General features: G+C 43.4%; 1 protein-coding gene across 1 annotated transcript; it reads right to left on the bottom strand.

The window, feature by feature from the left end:
- Nucleotides 1-3,755: 3,755 nt before the first annotated feature.
- LOC306924964 (GTPase IMAP family member 8-like) lies at nucleotides 3,756-17,541 on the bottom strand (the record flags this gene model as incomplete). The annotated part of the gene is made up of 5 exons (XM_079503643.1): nucleotides 3,756-3,833; nucleotides 6,090-6,159; nucleotides 9,906-10,809; nucleotides 13,589-14,722; nucleotides 17,538-17,541. 5 exons carry the CDS (start codon nucleotides 17,539-17,541, stop codon nucleotides 3,756-3,758), a joined length of 2,190 nt encoding a protein of 729 aa, XP_079359769.1.
- Between the last annotated feature and the right edge of the window lie 1,739 nt (nucleotides 17,542-19,280).

Consider the following 19,280-nt stretch of genomic DNA (forward strand, 5'->3'; position numbering starts at 1 on the left):
GGCTCTCCATCAAAAAACACACATGTAAATTCAAATGCACTTTACCAGGGGCTTCAATGTACCTGCGTCTTCTCATTCTCACATGTGCTTTCATTTGAGTTTCCGTGTTCATTATTCATTGATGAAAGAACAAGGAAATTAACAAGGAACTTAGTCCAGTATATCCAACACTCCATTAGCCCCACCCCAAGTCAGGCATTCAGAAAAGGCCAGGTTAAGTGACTTGCTGCCAACTAGGAGGAGGCTAATTGTCGGCATCAGCTGCTTTAGCTTAAAGTTCACCTGAATGTAATAAAATTAGATTTTTGGTTAGAACATACTTTGCATTAAGCTGAAATGTGTAGCATGTTGAAAAGCAGACAGAAAAGAAAGAGGTAGAGAGAGGCTCATTGCCGGTTGTATCCTCTGTGCCATCAGGAGGGAGAGTTCCTGTTGTGAGCTAGCAACTGGGTTTGACAGCTATCACATCCAGGGTGTCCACCAGTACTACTGAATGGCCCTTGAACAAGAGACTGGAGCCTGAATGTACTCAGGGGCAGCTGTGCTACAGGAAACACTGTGTTCTGACCTCTCTGATGAAACTAACAGACTAATAGTGTGTGTGTGTGTGTGTGTGTGTGTGTGTGTGTGTGTGTGTGTGTGTGTGTGTGCGTGCGTGCGTGCGTGCGTGCGTGCGTGCGTGCGTGCGTGCGTGCGTAGGTCTGTCAAAGGAGAGAATATGAATTTGTGTTGTGAAGTCGAAGCGAGGTCTCTAGGAGTGAAAAGAGTTAAAGAGTTATTAGCGTTGAATGTGAAAATATCACCAACTAGAATATTAGGTTACTAGGTTAACTATATACCATACATTATATGTATACGTGCCATGCCGATATCAATGTACTGTAATGTACTGTAATGGAGTCTGTGTGTGTGTGTGTGTGTGTGTGTGTGTGTGTGTGTGTGTGTGTGCGTGCGTGCGTGCGTGGGGTGGATTGGGGTCGGGGTAGCTTGACTATCACCTACATTCATGTTGTTGGGTTTAGGCAATGGTGTGGAAAATTAAGCTGTGTGGTTTGAAAGTGTTGACTTAACTCACTGGTCCAGTTTACAAAGAAAGAGGTGACACACACACACACACACACACACACACACACACACACACACACACACACACACACACACACACACACACACACACACACACACACACACACACACACACACACACACACACACACACACACACACACACACACACACACACACACACACACACACACACACACACACACACACACAATATCAGGAAAGAAATACAAGCATGCCTGAGTGAGGCAAGGGATTAAAATCTATTAATCTTTCTATCCTTATTTCTCTGGCTTCACGCTTTCATTTAAGTGCCACTCACCGGAAGGCGCCTGGAAAATAGCAGAATATAGTACAATTACAAGTACAATAGTAGAATAGAACTATAGATGGTGTTGAGTATTGTATAGAGTGGGCCAGGGTGCAACAGAGTAGGGTAGCGTAGAACGTAGAATAAAGTAGACGAAATAAACTAACCCTAACCACACGCAAAGCCACGTTGTCGGACTAATGCGCCGTTGGAATGACGAGCGGATCCCCATTAATGGACTGACTGATACCCTCGTAGCCCCATTTTAAACAAAGGGTCTCTGGGAGTGTGGGTGGCCGGGGGGGGGATTTGGGGTTTAGCATGACTGGATTAAATGGCAAATCTCACTTTCACCCATAAAGAACTGCCTTGACCCTAACCCTAACTGTTATGAATATTGATATTAATACTGTCACCACGTCAAAAGGACGCAGTGATGCTTTTTCCAGTATACCTCCCATAAGCTCTTGGGCCTTACATCATTTCTGCTCATTCACGTCATGCGTTCAATGACAATATTGTGATTATTGCACCGTATAATTAGAACGGTAGACAGTTAACAGGACTTAGGTGGCGAGCATGCTTAAGATGCATTATGCCGGCATAACTCCTACTTAGGGGCAGATTAGCGCTGCCTTTTAAGGTATTGCACGCTTACAGAGTGTCAGGGGGGAGTTTAAAACAGGGGTCACCATTAAACAGAGCTGGGCGACCCAGTTCTAGTGCACTGGAGGGATTAAGACACAGCGGGTAGTGAGAGGGTTAATATTAGGCAGTAAACGGTAGGTACTTGATGCATGGGATGGAGGAGAGGATAGACGGGTGACTGGATGGAGGGATGCGGGGGGGTGGATAGGGGGAGGGTGCTGCTGTTGGTTTTAATTGGAGGGACACGATGGGGGAGATGGATGGGAGAGAGTGGCTCGGCTGCATGTGGCTGCTGATTAAATGATCTCTGTAGCTGGATTACTATTCCATATTCTAAATGGGAGATTTTTTAAGCTTCATAAACAAATGCACTCATTTTATGAGGGATTAACTGTAATCTCCCTATTTCTATCCTTCACCCCCCTCACTACTCTATCTCTATCTCTCCTCCTCTCACTTCAACCTCTTTCTGTGTCTGGTTCTCTGGGTGCAGGTTGTGTTCTTGTGCAGTGTGTTGGACTCAACACCATATCCCATGTCTGTCTCACATATCGTTGGGCAGAAACCTTGTATCTCCGTATTTCATAGTTTTATGTTTTTCCCACCCACACATTAATGCCCTACTTAATGCCCTGCTCTCTGTCACAGTCTGAAGCAAGTAAGAGCCTGGGAGAGATCTTCGATGGCGCACCCTGAGTGACACTGCAGTGCTCCAAGCAACCAGCAGAGAGTGTGCAAACTGTCTCTATAGCGGTGGACAAGTCAGGGTTGCTTGGCTTTTACCAGAGTGGCATTCTCGACTTCTCTGGCCACTGCTGGTCTAGGGTGTCCGATGTTGAAAGACTCGAAAAACCCGATGACCCCAGGTTACATCACATTGATGATGTGTCTAGGTTGCCTCGAAAGGTTGTTTAACACACACCTTTCACCATTCTCAGCAGTCAGGAAGGGATGAACAATGGATTTAAAAAAGAACAAACATGTATTTTCTAGTTTTTTAAATAATCATAATAATCTCAATCCTCCCTAGGGAGGTCCTCGAGGCACGTCCCACTGGGAGGAGACGCCCCGGGCAGACTATAAGGATGAGATGGAGGGATTACATCGACTCGCTGGTCTTGGAAAGCCTCTGGATCCCCCAGGAGGAAGTTACTAATGTTGCTCTGGAGAGGAAGTGGAGGTGTTGCCCCCGCGACCCGACTACGGATAAGCGGTTGAAGATGGATGGATGGATGGATGGATAATAACCTCATTTTGTAATTTTTTTATCGTGAACCCAATATCATGAATTGTATAAAATGGTGGGCTAGGTGAATCATTACTTGGCAGAGTCAAGTCAAGTATCCAGTCACACATGCTCGGGTGCATCTCAAGGTCTCTGAACATCATAGGTTATGTACTGCTTTTTGTCATCCAGGTGAGAGAGGGCAGTGTGAAGAGCCATGGCAATTGCATCGTTTGTGGACCTGTTCCTGGAGGGCCTGCAGCATGCAGCCTTAGGGCTGTTCACTTGTTTGAAGGCTCAGCATACGCCAGTCTCCAAGATGGTTGGTGTTAGTCTCCACAGGTGGTGCTGACCCTGGCTCGTTGATGTCGGTGGAGTTGATCTCAAACCGGTTGAACTAGGGCATACAGCTTGTCGGGGAGGGACACAAAGCAGGTTCTGGTTTTCGCATCTGATTATTTTCTGCCTGCAGTCTGTTATTGCATGCCTGTAGCGGTTACCTGGCTGTCACATGGTCTTGGTATTACTATTGATCTGGTCTTCCATTTTGACCGTGAACTCCTTCTTGATCCTTCTGATGGTTCTCTGGAGGGTAGCGAGTGTAGGCCCCAAGACCATATGACACCTTCCTGCATCTGGATGCATTATGTGCCTCTCTCTTCTCTCTTGCTCTCACCGGAGGCGGTCGCTTCTTTGATGTATTGGCGCTGCTCTGCGGCGACATTGGCATAAGGGCTACGCTTGCATGCGGGCCCTTTGTCTAAGACAAATGTCTTCCTCGGGAGACAAATAATAAAGAACCTTGAACCTTGAACTAGTGCAGCGCGTACCTCAACGTTGATCCATGGTTTCTGGTTAGACTACATCCAAACTGTCTTTTTGGAACGATGTCGTCAATGCACTTACTAATGGAGCCAGCAACTGTTTCTGAGAACTCAATGACATTATTCCCAGAGGTGCTTAATATCTACCTCCCTTTCAGCAACCAGCTCATGGAGCAGTTGTGTGGAGCACTGCAGTGATCTGAAATGCCAAATAGTGGACAGGTAAGGGTCTTTAATCCTGCAGGTTCTAACAGGGGTTGAGAATAATTTTGATGCGGGTGCTGCATGTGATGTGTTGGACTTGGTATGTAGTATTTTGGGAAGAGTTTCTTTGTCCCCAACAAAAATAAACAGAGCATCCCGTTGAGCGATTTCACTGTGTAACGGCGGACGCCGTTACTATACCTAATGCATATGCTATTAGGTATATTAGGGAGGGGGGGGGGGGGGGGCAGCTCAGGGTTATGCAGGGGGGACACTGAGTTGTCTGTGATTCTTGAAGGGGCGGACGTGCCGATCTCATCATACACCTACAAATGAACAGATAGAGGCACATTAGTTTAGGAATAAATAAGACAGCATACTTTCTAATTGACCAGTATAATGAGAAGACTAGTGAAGAAGGAATGTAAATCTCTGATGTCTAAACTTACCTCTGTTTATTCTCATCCTCCTTTCAGGGTGGTGTTCGGGCAAATGGGTTCCCTCTGGGTACAGGCACCCCTTTTATAGTTCCGGGAGGGTGACACCAAGTGGGAGATGGATAGAAGGGGAGACTGGGAGGGACTATAATGAATGTAATCATGTATGGGTTGTGTATATATTTCTATGCTAAATGCTAACTGTGAATAGGTATTGAGGGTGCATATATATGTAGTAGGTTTATGTAAAATGGCATTGTGTGATTCTAGAGTGGGGAATATTGTTATTGTTACCTGGGGAATGGTATGGACCAACCAGGTAATGGGTCCCCACCCTATAAAAGGGAGTCAGTTGTTTCTAACCCAGATGATGACAGGTTGCATTGTATTTGACTGTCAAAGTGATTGAGAAAAATGGAAGAAATAAAGCCTTATTGAAGGTGCCCTGGACTGGTCTCTACTCATTTATCGCCTTGGCCGTTCGGCACTCTTACACACTGATAGACGTTTTGTCTGTGTTGGCACGTGGATGTACAGTGTGTAAACAACAAGAACAATGATTGCACAAAACTCTCGGGGAGATAGAATGCCTGCCATTTTATCATCACATAATCCATTTATTGTAACTGTTTGTGTCCCCATTCTACTCTGTCTTTACCTATGTCATAGTAGGGGCGACTGTGGCTCAGGAGGTAGAGCAGGTCGTCCAACGATCCATGGGTCGGCGGTTCGAATCCCGGCTCCTCCTGTCTACATGTCGAAGTGTCCTTGGGCAAGACACTGAACCCCAAATTGCTCCCGATGTGCTGGTTGGTACCTTGCATGGCTTCCGCCGCAATCGGTGTATGAATGTGTGTGTGAATGGGTGAATGTAATGCACAATCTATGTAAAGCGCCTTGGATAAAGGCGCTATATAAATGCACCATTTACCATTTTAGTGCCATTGTACAACCGCAGTCTACTACTGTTTGCCACTATGCAGCTGGGGGTGGGGTGAAGTGCCTTTCCTCTGACAGACAAGAGAGGTTTAATAAGTCTGTGTATCAGCCCATCTTTTCTATCTGCAATTTTATCTGTAAAAGTGCAGGGTGTTCACTGTGTTATTACTGACTCAACGCAGTGTCTCCTCTTGCTTCTCTTGTGTACACCTATTTTAGTTAACCGCCTGAAGCCTAGCATCCCTATTCTGAGGAAAACATTGATTTGGTAGAGGGAAATACTAGCAGACCTATAGTCAACAGAGACCTGGGTCAACGGTGTATAGGGTTTAAGACGTGGTTAATTATGAATTTAAAGAAGCATGTAATCTGTGCTTACTTAAGCTTTGGCCAGTTCTTGAAAAGTGTGGATAGACTAGACAGACAGCCAGACCTACCCGAGCACTAGCTGTGTACCATGTACCGTGGCTGCATGTGTTTTGCTTTGTTGGCAGTGTGCTGGCGCAGCTGGAAAAAGAAGTTACAAATGAGTGTAAACGTTTGACATACTACATTTTAAACGGATTCAGAGTGCTTTCAGTGAGTCTTTTTTAATCTGCATGCAGCCAAGTGAGCCAACGAACGGGGCCTGTCCTAATCACTTAATGGATTCTCTCTCACACCCACACCTATCTGTAATATCCCGACCCTCTGCTGTGACGCTGTCTCTCCTTACCTTCGGTTTCTCATACCCCTGTCTGTGTTAGCCACAACTCACTCAGGACACATAATTGTCAAGTCACTTTTATTTCTTCTTTTATTCTATTCGTGTTCAGTAGCGGTGTAGCCGTTTTTGCACAATATACAGTAGGGCACATAGGCCTACAGCAGAGCTACGGATACAAATGCACAAATGATTTACCCCAGAGAGGGAGACACTGTTACACATATTCATTCATATTCATACTCATACTGTATACTATTACAAACGCACATGCTGTGTGTGTGTGTGTGTGTGTGTGTGTGTGTGTGTGTGTGTGTGTGTGTGTGTGTGTGTGTGTGTGTGTGTGTGTGTGTGTGTGTGTGTGTGTGTGTGTGTGTGTGTGTGTGTGTGTGTGTGTGTGTGTGTGTGTGTGTGTGTGTGTGTGTGTGTGTGCCTAGCCCCTAAAATGACCCCAGGAGGAAGTGTTGACCTTTACTGAATTGCTTCAGTTTGAGTTCATTTGAGCACCTAAATTCAGATTTGGGCACTGTAACATGTGGTCTTTAAGTGGTGGGCCTGGGGTCATCCTAGGGGCTAGAAGGTCCAGGGAAAGGCCTACATACTCTCCAAGAGTTGGGAAAGAACATATCAAGAGAGTGGAGTGGTAGGCCCTTGGATTGACCAGTGGATGCAATGTACCCCACTTTGAGGTGTCACGTCTTAGGCCTAGATTTAGGGTAGGATTGAACCAGTCGTGCACTGTAGCCATACAAAGGCCTAGGGTGACCTGAAACTGAAGCAATTCAGTAAAGGTCAACGCTTCTTCATTGGGTCATTTTAGGGCCTAGGACCTGCAGTAAAGGGTAAAATACTCGTCTTGGTTGTGGGAACAACATATCCAACGATGAGGACCCCAGGCTCAAAGATGTCCCCCTGGCAACTGTTTCAACTTTGGGTCAGCCTACATGTAAAAGTGCCCAAAGTTGAAGGGCAGAGCTTCAACTTCAGCTACCCAGTACCCAAGGTTGAAGCGCCCTTCACCTTTGGGCACTGGATAGCTGAAGTTGAAAGCTTCAGTTCATTTGATCATCAACTTTCAACCTTGGTTCAGTCTACATATAAAAGTGCCCAAAGTTGAAGGTTGATGCTTTTGGTCAGTCTACATGTAAAAGTGCCCAAAGTTGAAAGGAGGTGGTCAAATGAACTGAAACTGAAGCAATGGTGTAATTGTGCCCAAGGTGGTCAAATGAACTGAAACTGAAGCAATACTGTAAGAGTGCCCAAAGTTGAAAGATGTGAGACCTCAAAGTGGGGTACATTGAATCACTGGTCCTGGGTCAATCCTAAATTGTGTTTGTCTCCACTTCCTTAGTAATCACCACTGCTGTTTAGTTTGAGTTTATTGTTTCTTTTTGTTCGAGCCATTTCTGTTTCTGTTAATTGAGCTGTTTTTCTTATACTAATGTTATGCTTGTTTGTTTTACCCCCACACTGTGGCGAGTGCTGCTTCTATCTGGATGCCAAGGGGAGCCTGTATTGGTGTATCAGCCAACCGGCCGTGTGGGTGGTGGTGTGTAGGATCTCACTGTAGCCCACGACCAAGGTTAAAGGTTTGCTGTGTTGTGAATGCGAGCACCTCTTTGCATGGTGTCGCCCTTGTTTTCTTGCATGCTGTGTGCTTCAGTGCGTGTGTGTTTAGATATATACTGTTCCTAGTCGTCATTTGGGTAAAGGCTAGTTATCCTACAGCTTAGCTCCCCTATGAACGTTTGGTCGACTGTTTTGCCTGCTGGCCCCATTGGCTCCGAATGTAGCAATACATGTTTTAGTATTATAGAATTCTGACTTGTGTACTTGGGGGTTAACCTTCAGTAGCCTATATTTCTGTACACAGTGGTTTTAAGATATGGATTGCATTGTACAGTATTTTATCCATAATTAGACATTGATTAAATTAATATTTGTATTATCTTGTTCTGTTCGCAAAATCAAGTAAATATTCGTTTCCATTTTGCTGTTCCCTTAAAGCTAATAAATGTCCTCATGTTGGAACTCTTGTCTCAAGTCCTTGTCAAAAACTTGCATGTTGGGGAGCCCAATTTACTGGTCTGGTTATTCATGTCATTGATTTATATCAGGGTGGCGTAGTCTTTTTATAAATAAGAGTAAATCCTTAGTAGCACTTGGTTACACATAGGAAAGGAGATGTGGTGGACATGGCCACTGATGGATAATTTTGAATTGTTGTAGATCTGTTATTTTGTGGGATTTGGTTACATGTTCCCAATAACTTTGTATCTTCATGCCCTGTGTGCCACTGAGTTTACATCTCACTCTTCCCCAGCTGGCGGGTAGATAAAGCATTGTTGTTTCCCGAGTGTCTGCCTTTCTGTGGAAAACACCATGTTATTCGGCCTTGGTGTTTTGCCAGAGCAGACAAGTTTGAATTATGAACTACATTTACATGATTAACTACATATCCCATACATTATGCTTCCTGGTTTGGACAGGAAGTGACAGTGAATCATCCTTTGGTTGTTTGACACGTTGCTCTGTGTAGCGTATTCTATCTGATTAAAATGATATATATACCGTCTCCATTTTGGAGACGGGGGAGAGACATTTTGTAATTTGGCTGTATGTGGGATCTGTTCTGTGCTCTCTTCGAACTGAAAATGAACTGACAAAACCATATATGCTCTGACTGGACAATCATTCTTCCTGGTGGACTCATTTTTTCTATTGGGTATTTAAAGGTATTTCCTGCTTAAGGTAACATTTGGATATTGATCATTCTCTTAAAAGTATTCCTGTTAAAGCTAATTCTCAACTTTATCATCTAAAAGGTTTAATAACCATTTTTACCATTGTTAGAGGCTCTCTGCCTAGATTTGTGATGCCGAGTATTTATTTGTACTCTGAATACTTTCAAAAGTATTTTTACAGTGTTTCAGCTCTGTTTTCGAAGTAATACAGTTATACAATAATACAGTCCTTTTTATCATTAGTAAATCATTAATTGTCCCTTCTGCATTTTATATGCAACAATTGGTCTTCGAGCCTTCCCTTATCTTAAATATTTCCAACAATTGATCCTTGGGTCGCCGGATTAAATTTAACCAACAATTGGTCCTTCGAGCCGGAATTTTTATTTCTAACAGCCACTTCCAAATAAGCCTTTATTTTGCAATGAAAATATCCACTCTCTACAAGCTCACAATGCAATATCGTGCTATGAGCATGTAGATTGGCTAAACCACACCAAACAGTTGTGAGTAGATCGATGCATGGCGAGTCTTGAATCAGTTGAATCACTTGGGTCGACGTGCAACAGGACATATCACACCACTGGGACGAACGCTAAAACCGTCTGTCTCGTCCCGTCTCGACCCTTTGGTGTGGTTTGGGCTTAAGTATAAATCAGTAAAATCAGTCGTAAGAATATTTCAAAAATAATTAGTTTAACACACAGTTGTTGTTTGCCGCCTCTCGTTCCCTCTCCTGCTCTCTCTTTTCTTCCTCTCGTCTCCTCTCCCACTCCCTCCTCCTCTTCCTTTCTTGTTCTTCAGACCTTGCTCTGTCCTCCTCTCTTCTCCTCTCGTACTCCATCTTGTCCTCCTCTCTCCTCTTTCTCTCCTCCTCATGCCTCTGTCTGCTTTCGAACTCAAACCTTCTCCTTTCTTCCTCACGCCTCTGTCTGATTTCGAACTCAAACCACATCCTGTCTCTCTCACGCCTCTGTTGCTCTTGTCTCTCCCACGCCTTTCTCATGGCCTCCTCTTTCTTCCTCTGTACCTCCTGCCTTTTCCTTTCCTCCTCCTGTCGTTTCATCTCTTCCTCCCTCCTCTTTCTCTCTTCCTCCTCTTGAATCTTTCTCTGGGCCTCTAAGTACATCTTATCTGTGTAATGCTGTCCACCATTGGCCACTACCATCCTATCAATCTTGGCTAGCAGAAGGGTCACCTGTGTCCGGTCTTTCTTTCTGTTGTCAAGAGCATGGTACCTTCCCTCACACTCGCTAATCAGCTGTTTAAGTGCTGGGCTTTTCTCTATATAATCCTCCAGAGGTATGTTAATGGCATCTTCACCGGAGAACAGAACCAATGCGTACTTCAAAGCCGGCTTGGAGAAGTTCTCCTGAATCCACTTCATGGTCATCCGATCCTCTTCGGTGAACCTTGTTCCCAGCCTGATCACCAGCAGGAAGACGTGTGGACCGGGTACGGTCAAGTACACGCACTTCACGATCTCCTCCTTCAGCTGCTCGTTGGTCAACGATGTGTCGAAGAGCCCAGGCGTGTCGACCACCACCACCTTTCTTCCCGACACTTCGCTTTCAAATTTACTGCACTGCCGGGTCACCGATTCAGGTGAGGATTCCTCGACAAACTTCTCACTTCCCAGGATGGTGTTCGCAGAGGCACTCTTGCCCACGCCGGTCTTACCCAGCAGCACAATACGCACATCGGATCCAGCTGCTGACACAAATGATAGTGTGTTGTAGGTAGAGGATATATTATGACAGGATCACAAAGAAAAAAAAGTGTTTGATATAAGTCGGCCTCCTGGTGGCGCTCTAAAAAGGCAGATACATACAAAGTTGTATGCAGATCGGTGCAGTTAGGTAAAGACGTTACTCGGCCTGTGATTGAACATATCGTTGCTGTCGGGAGGTTGCATTTGCAATTTTGCATTGATTATTGTATTTTATGAAATGTAGCTGTTTTAAGCATGGAGGGGTTAATATCTATAAAAATGCTCTATTCTGAAATCAAATGTACATATCCACATTCATGGATAAACACTCTAGAAAGAAACTTTTATGCATTTAGATCTCAAAAGATATCTTTTATGGGATGTTGGGGATTTCGAGCATGATTGAGTTAATATGCATTAACATTAATTTATAATGCATTAATCATAAATCAAATATAATCTGCATATCCACATTCAGAAACACGGTAGAAAGCCAATTTGATGCATTTAGACTAAGTATTTTGCATTAAATACCATAAAGATTTATTTGTTAGGTATTTGTTAATGTTTCGGGCATTAAGGGGTAAATAACAAAAAATGCTCAAGGGATATCATTGGGCAACCTCTTGAACTATCAAAGGTGACCAAGCTACAAATATCAGTTGAGAAAACCCCCCCCCCCCCGGCTCCCGAACTATCTGTGAAAACATAGCAATGGAAATTTGGGGCATGACTCCACTCCGCACCACCTCCCAAATCTAATATAGGATGTACCCACACCTTCCTATGGTTCGGTAGTCAATTGACTACCGACTACCCAGCTAGCAGAAGAATGGTGGCGGGTCATCGGCCCACCGAAGACCATAGTTATCCCTCTGTAGGACTAGGAAGACATGACCTCTGATAGCACACTGCAACCAAAGTACTGTTGTTTGTAATGTGCATGGTCCTTGGTGGCATGCGGTTCACAGTTCATGCCTGCAACTCCCTCACCCCACGCTATAATACAATGTTATTCTAATGGATCTACAGTAATAAAGGAGAACAGACACATGCACTTTTATTTCTTATTCTAATGGATCTAGTAAAGGAGAACAGTATGAACTTTTATTTATTGTTTTATTTAAAGTGACAACAAAATCAAACTTTGTAAATAATGAAGCCTACTCCAAACAATTGCTGTTTTCTATCCCATTATAAAATGATAAGAGAGTGAAATGATTGTGTTTTAGCTCCTTAATGGAGGCAGCAGCTTACTCTGAGTCAAGTCAGCATCGCAGCCATCGCTGCAAACTTTGGCTAAAGGAATTACCAACAGTTCATACTAGCGTTAGCACTTAGCAGGGGAATGAGGTGAATCCTCCAAACGTCAATCATTTAAGTGTGCAAATTCGTATCGTGTCAGGTTATTAGAATGTCAACAAACATTTCTCACAGGGAGACGGAAAGGAAAATAAACATTTAGTAAAAAATAAAAGACACAAGATAAGAAATGAGAAAAGTAAACTAATCTGCACTAATCTGAACTCAAATTAAAACGAGCACAATAGCGTAAATATAAAAATCAACAATCACAGCCTTTAAAGGAATAACTGAAAATGAGGACAGTAAGAGTTATGAAAGTTAAATAAAATGTTGTGAATGAAGGACTCATGTAAAGCTGCAAGGGCTCTAATCGGTATTAAATGAACAGGACAGCATCCCATCATTTTATACCATTTGGAGCCTTTGCTGTAAAAACGACAGGAACCCCTTTTGGGGATTTTACCTTTCAAGACAGGAGCCCCTTTTTCGGTTGTTGTTTCTATGTACAGTATAGAAAATTTGTTATCATTTTTGAATAAATCTTTTCAGATTTAGAAGGCGTTTTTAGAATCGGCCTCAGGCCTAAAATGGGTTAAGTCAATGAGAGTGCAGGGCTTGAGGGCTCAGGGCGGATATTGGAATTGGGCCTTTAGTTGTTCATGGAGAGAGGCTTCACTGTGTCTCACACTGAAAATAGCCACTCTCTACAAGCTCACAATGCAATATCGTGCTATGAGCATGTAGATTGGCTATTTTCGGTGTGCAACACCAGCTTGCAACTAAAGCCCAAACCACACCAAATAGTTGTGAGTAGATCGATGCATGGTGAGTCTTGGCGACCCATTGGTGTGGTTTGGGTCGACGTGCAACAGGACATATCACACCACTGGGACGAACGCTAAAACCGTCTGTCTCGTCCCGTCTCGACCCTTTGGTGTGGTTTGGGCTTAAGTATAAATCAGTAAAATCAGTCGTAAGAATATTTCAAAAATAATTAGTTTAACACACAATATGATTTTAAATAATGTCAAAGATGCAATGGTGCCTCTCATCACATAAAATACAATTTCACTGCATTTTCACACAATTACTTTGATTAGTGGCGATAAACAGTGTGCACAAAATGTGTGGACATGAAAAAGCTCTCATGGAAACATTATTCTAAGTAGTCTTATTATACTGTATTCTTTGTTCTTTAGTTATTTATTTACTGTATGAAGGCCCACTATGTGGTTGGGGTTAGTAGATGGATTAGTTATTTCCAAAGAGCAGCGACAGCATCTTTCGCACCAGAGACGACTTTTAGTGGAGCCTTTACTACCTCCACAACGCCTCCCGTTAGTTCTGATCCTACCAAACCCACAATAACTCCTGGAATTTCAGCTCCCTCTATTGTCCCATTCCTTTCACGACTCTCTCCGTATTCCACGGCACTTTTGACCATGCCCACAGGAACATCCACCACTGCCTTACCCAGCCCAACTACTGCACCAACTGCTAAAGCTGGAACTGTCATCAACACTTTCCCCATTATAGCAAAGGGGTTGTTTGCCGCCCTCTTCCTTTCTTCCTCTCGTTTCCTCTCCTGCTCTCTCTTTTCTTCCTCTCGTTTCCTCTCCCTCCTTTCTTCCACTCGTTTCCTCTCCTCCTCTCTCTTTTCTTCCCCATGTCTCCTCTCCCACTCCCCCTTCTCCTCCGCTCTACTCTGTCTATCCTCTTCACGTCTCTTCCTTTCTTGTTCTTCAGACCTTGCTCTGTCCTCCTCTCTTCTCCTCTCGTACTCCATCTTGTCCTCCTCTCTCCTCTTTCTCTCCTCCTCATGCATCTGTCTGATTTCGTCCTCAAACCTCCTCATGTCTTCCTCACGCCTCTGTTTCTCCTCTCTCTTCCACTCCTTTCTCATGGCCTCCTCTCTCTGCCTCTGTACCTCCTGCCTTTTCCTTTCCTCCTCCTGTCGTTTCATCTCTTCCTCCCTCCTCTTTCTCTCTTCCTCCTCTTGAATCTTTCTCTGGGCCTCTAAGTACATCTTATCTGTGTAATGCTGTCCACCATTGGCCACTACCATCCTATCAATCTTGGCTAGCAGAAGGGTCACCTGTGTCCGGTCTTTCTTTCTGTTGTCAAAAGCATGGTACCTTCCCTCACACTCGCTAATCAGCTGTTTAAGTGCTGGGCTTTTCTCTATATAATCCTCCAGAGGTATGTTAATGGCATCTTCACCGGAGAAAAGAACCAATGCGTACTTCAAAGCCAGCTTGGAGAAGTTCTCCTGAATCCACTTCATGGTCATCCGATCCTCTTCGGTGAACCTTGTTCCCAGCCTGATCACCAGCAGGAAGACGTGTGGACCGGGTACGGTCAAGTACACGCACTTCACGATCTCCTCCTTCAGCTGCTCGATGGTCAACGATGTGTCGAAGAGCCCAGGCGTGTCGACCACCACCACCTTTCTTCCCGACACTTCGCTTTCAAATTTACTGCACTGCCGGGTCACCGATTCAGGTGAGGATTCCTCGACAAACTTCTCACTTCCCAGGATGGTGTTCGCAGAGGCACTCTTGCCCACGCCGGTCTTACCCAGCAGCACAATACGCACATCGGATCCAGCTGCTGACACAAATGATCGTGTGTTGTAGGTAGAGGATATATTATGACAGGATCACAAAGAAAAAAAAGTGTTTGATATAAGTCGGCCTCCTGGTGGCGCTCTAAAAGGCAGATGTTAAAAATGCAGGCCAGACGTTTTTCCTTGGCCTCTAAGGAGTGTGCATACAAAGTTGTATGCAGATCGGTGCAGTTATAGGTAAAGACGTTACTCGGCCTGTGATTGAACATATCGTTGCTGTCGGGAGGAAACCTCATAACTCTATTTTTGAGGTTTTAGATTTTTTTTCATAAATCGATGCTACTGAACACCCTTTACGTCTGTGTGTTGTTATGAACATATTGAACCAGTGTAAAGTATCAAAAAGCGCTTCTGAAAGAACCTCTGAACTCCATTTGATCCTCAAACTGTCAGTAGAAACACTTAAAGGGGCATTCCACTCATTTTCAACATTTTACTATGTTATTAATATACCTTAGAGCTGTTGTGTGGAAATAATAAAAAAGTCCCCCTATTATGTGTTTCCTAGAACTGGAGGTCTGAAAAAAATCATTAACATGGTGAATCACATCTTGATGATGTCATCAAGATGTGATTCACCATGTTAATGATTTTTTTGTTAATGGTTTTTCTAGGAAACACAGAATGGGGGGGACTTTTTTATTGTTTCCACACAACAGCTCTAAGGTATATTAATGACATGGTAAAAAGTTGAAAATGAGTGGTATTCCCCTTTAACTCCACTGCTCTGTGGGCACTGACTGCAGCTCAGCAAAAATAACGATAATAGTGTGTGTGACTGTGTGTGTGTGTGTGTGTGTGTGTGTGTGTGTGTGTGTGTGTGTGTGTGTGTGTGTGTGTGTGTGTGTGTGTGAGAGAGAGTGAGTGTGTATGTGTGATAATCAAACTTGGATATCCATTGTCAGTGGAGTTAAGAGGTTTCTCTGTCATTGATAAGAACTATCTTGACAGAGAAAACCACCTAACTCCACTTGAGCTGTATTCGGGTAAAGTGGTGATAATATAATGACACATGCAAGTATCTGATAATATACAAAGTCACAATACCAACTTTGATGAGGCAGTATTGCTTTGTTTAAAAATATATAAGTTTTTCCATTTCCTGAAAAATGAAGATTTTGGAGTTAAGAGGTTTCCTCCCGACAGCAGAGATATGCAAACAGCGTCCATCTTGCCAGCAAGATGAAGAATTCATCCAAAGATAAATCTGGTTGTATTAAACAACGTGAAACTCACCAACATTGCAGCTGTACGAAAAGCTTGAATTATCCTCTTTCTATCTGCAAAGTGTTTGTGTTTGTGTCGAAGTGTTGGAGTTTGAAAGTGCTCGTCAAAGTCACTGAACGCCGGCCCTGCGTACTGTGCGTAGCACCTGTTTCAAGTTTGCACATAATGTAGGAGGCAGCAGGTATGTTGCTTTACTGATAACGAGCGCTTCCAAACTCTGACACTTAACAAATAATCAGCTGCAAAGTATTTCTTGACAAGAATTAGCTCATAAAATGTCTACAGTGGATTTTTATGAAACAAACACTTTGCAGATAGAGGATATTTCAAGCTTTTCGTAAAGCTGCAATGTTGCAGAGTTTGACATTGTTTAATACAATCAGATAGGACTTTTCAGTTTGGATGTATGGGCTGTCAATGGGAAATTGCACCTAGTTACCACCTTGCTGGCAAGATGGACGCGGTCTGCATATGGACAATAGAGCCACCATGAGGCTGAAAAATGTCACGTGGCATTTCTTCCTCAGCCTAGTGGGAATGTGTGTGCACACTGCACAGTTTCACCATGCATGACTAGAGATCATGTATACCGATTTGCATGAAATTTGGATAAAATCTTAAGGAGTAATAACAAGAAATGTGTTTTACACAAGTCAGCCTCCTGGTGGCGCTATAAAGAGCAGATGGGAAAAATTCAGGGCAAAGGTTTTCCCCCTGGCCTCTAGGGAGTGTGCATACAAAGTTGTACACATATTGGTGAAGTTTAGGTAGTTTAGGTTTTAGATAAAAACATGAATCGGCCTGTTATAGCGCCACCATGACACTGATTTGAAAAATGTCAAGAGGCATTTGGCCTCGTGGTGGGAATGTGCAACATTTCACGCAAATCACACACTGTGTTCATGATTGGAGGCATTTTGTTCAAAAGGGAGCACTCCTGCAAACTTTGGAACTTAAACCAATCTTACCCAATCAGGATTGAGTATGAAAAATCTGAAAGACCTGTTTCATTTAGTGGCTATAGAGATGCTGTGTACCGATTTGCGTTCTGTAGGTGTACCGTCAAATGCCTCCTCCTGGCATCCAGGGAGTGTGTGTGCACAGTTGCCAGAGATTAGCTGATCTCACTCACTCACACTCTCTCTCTCACACTCTCTCTCTCTCTCTCTCTCTCTCTCTCTCTCTCTCTCTCTCTCTCTCTCTCTCTCTCTCTCTCTCTCACACACTCACACACAGCCTTCGGATGGACGATAATATGACTGACAAGCAAGCGGTTGTGCTCAAAGCAAATAGGTGGTGATGGGGAATGTTGGTGGGAGAGTGAACATATTCCATTCCTTTAAATTTGATTTCCTATACAGTGTAGAGTGTTGCCCCGGGCAGCTAGTGTTGCGGTCTGGTCACCTAGGCTGCTAATGCAACATGACAGTATGTCGCAGGTTCGGCTCCAGATCCCGACGACCTGTGCTACATGTCACTCCCCATCTCTCTCTCTCCCCCATTTCCTATCAGACTACTGTTCACTATCAATAAAGGCAGAAAAAGCCACAAAATCTAAAAAGAACTCACCCATTGTGTTCCGTATGTTGCGTGTATTCTTTTACCTGTTGAAGAAACACAACGATAAAATGATTTGAATGAAATAAATCAATACGTGTGTGCGTGCATGTACAATCCTGTGCCTCAGCAGATCATGCCATTTCCAAGAAATTACCTCCTGGTACACTGAGCGCGCACACACACGTTTTGTCCAAAGCGTTTTTTACTACTTTCCATTGGTTCAATATGTTCGAAACAACACACAGACGTAAAGGGGCATAGCACTGATTTATGCAACAAAGAAAATCAAAATCAAAAACCTCAAATGGAGTTGGGTGGTTTCCTCCCAACGATTTATGCATACTGTGTGTATATATATGTACACATAGACATATGTTTATTTGGCATTAGTAAATAAAACATTTTGACTTGCTCTTTGGTGTGCCTTAAATGGGCACAAAAAAACACTAACTGTAACAATTTTATTTTTTTAGATAAATTAAATGAACAAGTTGAATGATATACCATAGTAATCACATGAAAGCAGGAATAGAAAGATATATTTCACCAACCTGAAGGAGACCGTACAGTAGTCCAGGACAGTTGTCTGGGTTGTCTCTTCAGTCCAGCAGCCTGCAGGCTATATATATAGGCTAAGGTGTGAACTAGGCCTAAGCAAACTGGCTTTTACTTTCAGTTGTCTTTTCTTGTAAATGGCCTGATCTTCCAGAGCTCGTTATCGCTCTTTTTTTTTTTTTTACCCAGGGAAGTAGCTGAGCACAGGTGCTCATTTTCTAGCCTGGCGCAGCCACACTTCACCCGCCCCTATTGTGTTGGGTGAGTGATGACAATCACTTCCCCACCCAGATTTTTCCTGCCCGTCCGGGGAATCAAACTTGCAACCTTTCGGCAACAAGGGCACTCCTCTAACCCTTAGGCCACCGCTGCCCCTAATGCACGCATGCACACACGCACGGACATAAGGTTGAGTCGAGTCAAATTAGCCAATAAATAACATACATAATGATAATGGAGTTATACAATGCTATTCAGGGATCTGCCATGACAATAGTCACACCAAAAAAACCTAAATTGCACACAGTATGGGACATTACAGCAGTGTATAACATTTCAAATGGCCATAACTCTGTGACATTGCTCTGATCAGCGCAATATAGGACTGGATCTCTGGAAAATCTAGTGCTCTTAAGAGTGAAAAAACATTAGGGTCTTTAAAATTGTATAGAGAACACAAACACGCAAGATAATAGAAATGTTTCCCTAAAAAGCTGTAAGAGAAGCTCTGTTTATTGGGTCTTTTCCTCCACCCACCCCTGTTTATTCCCCTCACTGTATATATTTCTTTTCCCTTTTTACCTCCTATGATGATTTCTTTTTGACTATATAGTTGTGTCAGCCAGTGTATATTCGTGCGTCTCTAAATGTTTTGATGAATTGAAAATGGTGGGCCCTATTGTAAACAAGTGTAATGCAGACTAGGCTTGATTTCAGAAAATGTGCTTATTTAAAGTGCTGAAGGCAAATCGTGTTAATTTATTACATACATGTTTTCTAGGGGTATTAAGGGCTGCTGAATCCAAATCTGCTTTATGTGTAACTCAAAAATGGATGCTAAGCCCTCAAAATTGACCAATTAAAGATGGCGGCCACCACTATACTGAAATATATTACATAGCATATTTTTGACCAAAAAAGGTATAGAAACGTATTTTTTTTCATTTCTTTTTAGGTTTTCATATATGGGGAATCCAA

This window comes from Electrona antarctica (assembly GCF_951216825.1).
Source record: "Electrona antarctica genome assembly, chromosome: 6".
Lineage (NCBI taxonomy): Eukaryota > Metazoa > Chordata > Actinopteri > Myctophiformes > Myctophidae > Electrona > Electrona antarctica.